The 5,000-nt window shown below is 38.2% G+C and overlaps 1 protein-coding gene across 1 annotated transcript in view; it reads left to right on the top strand.

Annotated features, from left to right (window-relative positions):
- The window catches only part of ttc39b (tetratricopeptide repeat domain 39B), a gene marked incomplete at both ends in the record, with an annotated part of 39,264 nt that overhangs the window by 30,268 nt on the left and 3,996 nt on the right, over window positions 1-5,000 (top strand). Inside the window, 3 exon segments of the mRNA XM_080544242.1 lie at window positions 458-549; window positions 695-815; window positions 1,132-1,243. Coding sequence (XP_080400368.1) covers window positions 458-549; window positions 695-815; window positions 1,132-1,243 — 325 coding nt within the window.

Raw genomic sequence — 5,000 nt, 5'->3', positions numbered from 1 at the left:
AACATTTACACCATGTTTTCTGATGATTCCACCTAATGGGATCATGTACAGGGAGAAGAGCAAGGGACCCAGAACAGACCCCTGAGGGACCCCACATGTCAACATTATCAGAAACAGAGTCTCCCAGGACAACAGAGAAATGTCTAGCAGCTAGATAAGATTTAAACCACTCTAATACAAGTCCTGAGAGACCGACACAGTTTTCTAAACGATGTATTAGAATAGTGTGAAGTAAATTGACACGTTTGCTAACACATTTAGTCTATATTTATATATTATTTAGCCTATTATATCAGCAGATTATGGATCATTCAGTTTCAGCCTGAAATCAGAACAAATGCAGATATCAGAAGTAAATAGATAAAACATTTAAAAAGACATACATGTCTGTGTGTGTGTGTGTGTGTGTGTGTGTGTGTGTGTGTGTGTGTGTGTGTGTGTGTGTGTGTGTGAGCAGGCCATCTATGTGTACCAGAAGGCGTCCATCCTGAGCATGATGTCTGAGGAGGAGAGGAGGGAGACGGGGGAGGACGTGGAGGAACTGTTCAGGTACACACACACACACACACACACACACACACACACACACACACTCACTCACTCACTCACACACACACACACATGCACACGCACACACACTCACTCACACATACTCACTCATTTGCTTCCTGTGTGTCTGTGTGTGTGTGTGTAGGCAGGTGGAGGGGTTGAAGCAGCGTCTAGCAGGGAAGTCCATCCCCACAGAGAAGTTCGCCGTCAGGAAGTCTCGCCGTTACAACGCAGCCAACCCTGTTAGACTGGTGATACCAGCCCTGGTACACACACACACACACACACACACACACATACACGCACACACACACACACACACACACACACACACACACACACACAGACACAGACACAGACACAGACAGACAGACAGACACACACGCACAGGCACACACACACACACACACAGAGACAGACACACACACACACACACACACACACACACACACAACCCCGTTAGACTGGTGATACCTGCCCTGGTGAGACACACACACACACACACAGCCAACCCTGTTAGACACAGCCAACCCTGTGTGTGTGTGTGTGTGTGTGTGTGTGTGTGTGTGTGTGTGTGTGTAGGAGATGATGTATGTCTGGAATGGTTTCACCATCGTGGGGAAGAGAGCAGACTTCACAGAGAGTCTCCTGGTCACCATAGAAACGGCTGAGGAGCAGCTACGCAACGACCCCAGTGAGTACACACACACACACACACACACACACACACACACACACAGAGTGATGTCTCTGAGGCTGTGTGTCTTTTTGTATGAAGTTTTGTCACGTTCTAACACTAGAACAGCAATGAGTAAAGAAACATGTTCTATCTTTGCACTCCATCAAATTTCAGGACCCTCCTTTCATGACTTGTCCTAGATATGTGTGTTCTACCACCCAGCATCCTTACATTCTCTAAATCACATCAGGATAAGCTGTATGAAGCTGTATAGCCGTTTCTCTGTGTAGGAGGAGGCAGGCTAATTTACAAGCAGCCAACTAGTGGTCGTTGTGTGTAATCAGCAGCTTAGCATTGTAAAGAGGGGGCGGCTCTTTTAGTAGGTAAAAAAGGCACGTCTGTTCTTTAAATAGCAACATACCAACACAACATACCAACACAACATACCAACACAACATACCAACATACCAACACAACATACCAACACAACATACCAACACAACATACCAACATAACATACCAACACAACATACCAACACAACATACCAACACAACATACCAACATAACATACCAACATAACATACCAACATAACATACCAACATAACATACCAACATAACATACCAACATAACATACCAACACAACATACCAACACAACATACCAACATAACATACCAACACAACATACCAACACAACATACCAACACAACATACCAACATAACATACCAACACAACATACCAACACAACATACCAACATAACATACCAACATAACATACCAACACAACATACCAACACAACATACCAACACAACATACCAACACAACATACCAACATAACATACCAACATAACATACCAACATAACATACCAACATACCAACACAACATACCAACACAACATACCAACACAACATACCAACATAACATACCAACATAACATACCAACATAACATACCAACACAACATACCAACACAACATACCAACATAACATACCAACATACCAACACAACATACCAACACAACATACCAACATAACATACCAACATAACATACCAACATAACATACCAACACAACATACCAACATAACATACCAACATAACATACCAACACAACATACCAACACAACATACCAACATAACATACCAACATAACATACCAACACAACATACCAACACAACATACCAACATAACATACCAACACAACATACCAACACAACATACCAACATAACATACCAACATACCAACACAACATACCAACACAACATACCAACACAACATACCAACACAACATACCAACACAACATACCAACATAACATACCAACATAACATACCAACATAACATACCAACATAACATACCAACACAACATACCAACATAACATACCAACACAACATACCAACATAACATACCAACATAACATACCAACATAACATACCAACACAACATACCAACATAACATACCAACATAACATACCAACACAACATACCAACACAACATACCAACATAACATACCAACATAACATACCAACATAACATACCAACATAACATACCAACACAACATACCAACATAACATACCAACACAACATACCAACATAACATACCAACATAACATACCAACATAACATACCAACACAACATACCAACATAACATACCAACATAACATACCAACACAACATACCAACATAACATACCAACACAACATACCAACATAACATACCAACATAACATACCAACACAACATACCAACACAACATACCAACATAACATACCAACATAACATACCAACATAACATACCAACACAACATACCAACATAACATACCAACATAACATACCAACACAACATACCAACATAACATACCAACATAACATACCAACATAACATACCAACACAACATACCAACATAACATACCAACATAACATACCAACATAACATTCCAACATAACATACCAACACAACATACCAACACAACATACCAACACAACATACCAACACAACATACCAACATAACATACCAACACAACATACCAACATAACATACCAACATAACATACCAACATACCAACATAACATACCAACACAACATACCAACACAACATACCAACACAACATACCAACATAACATACCAACACAACATACCAACATAACATACCAACACAACATACCAACATACCAACATAACATACCAACATAACATACCAACATAACATACCAACATAACATACCAACACAACATACCAACATAACATACCAACATAACATACCAACACAACATACCAACATAACATACCAACATAACATACCAACATAACATACCAACATAACATACCAACACAACATACCAACACAACATACCAACACAACATACCAACACAACATACCAACATAACATACCAACACAACATACCAACATAACATACCAACATAACATACCAACACAACATACCAACATACCAACATACCAACACAACATACCAACACAACATACCAACATAACATACCAACATAACATACCAACATAACATACCAACATAACATACCAACACAACATACCAACATAACATACCAACATAACATACCAACATAACATACCAACACAACATACCAACATAACATACCAACACAACATACCAACATAACATACCAACATAACATACCAACACAACATACCAACATAACATACCAACATAACATATCAACATAACATACCAACACAACATACCAACATAACATACCAACATAACATACCAACATAACATACCAACATAACATACCAACACAACATACCAACACAACATACCAACATAACATACCAACACAACATACCAACATAACATACCAACATAACATATCAACACAACATACCAACACAACATACCAACATAACATACCAACATAACATATCAACATAACATACCAACACAACATACCAACACAACATACCAACATAACATACCAACATAACATACCAACACAACATACCAACATAACATACCAACATAACATATCAACACAACATACCAACACAACATACCAACATAACATACCAACATAACATATCAACATAACATACCAACACAACATACCAACATAACATACCAACATAACATACCAACACAACATACCAACATAACATACCAACATAACATACCAACATAACATACCAACACAACATACCAACACAACATACCAACATAACATACCAACACAACATACCAACATAACATACCAACATAACATACCAACATAACATACCAACACAACATACCAACATAACATACCAACATAACATATCAACATAACATACCAACACAACATACCAACATAACATATCAACATAACATACCAACACAACATACCAACACAACATACCAACATAACATACCAACATAACATACCAACACAACATACCAACACAACATACCAACATAACATATCAACATAACATACCAACATAACATACCAACATACCAACACAACATACCAACATAACATACCAACATAACATACCAACATAACATACCAACACAACATACCAACACAACATACCAACATACCAACATAACATACCAACACAACATACCAACATAACATACCAACACAACACAACATACCAACACAACATACCAACATAACATACCAACACAACATACCAACATAACATACCAACACAACATACCAACACAACATACCAACACAACATACCAACATAACATACCAACACAACATACCAACATACCAACATAACATACCAACATAA

Source organism: Nansenia antarctica, assembly GCF_963989245.1.
Source record: "Nansenia antarctica genome assembly, chromosome: 13".
Taxonomy (NCBI): Eukaryota; Metazoa; Chordata; class Actinopteri; order Argentiniformes; family Microstomatidae; genus Nansenia; species Nansenia antarctica.
Note: the sequence above shows the minus strand (reverse complement) of the source record. Positions and strands in the feature narration are given on the sequence as shown.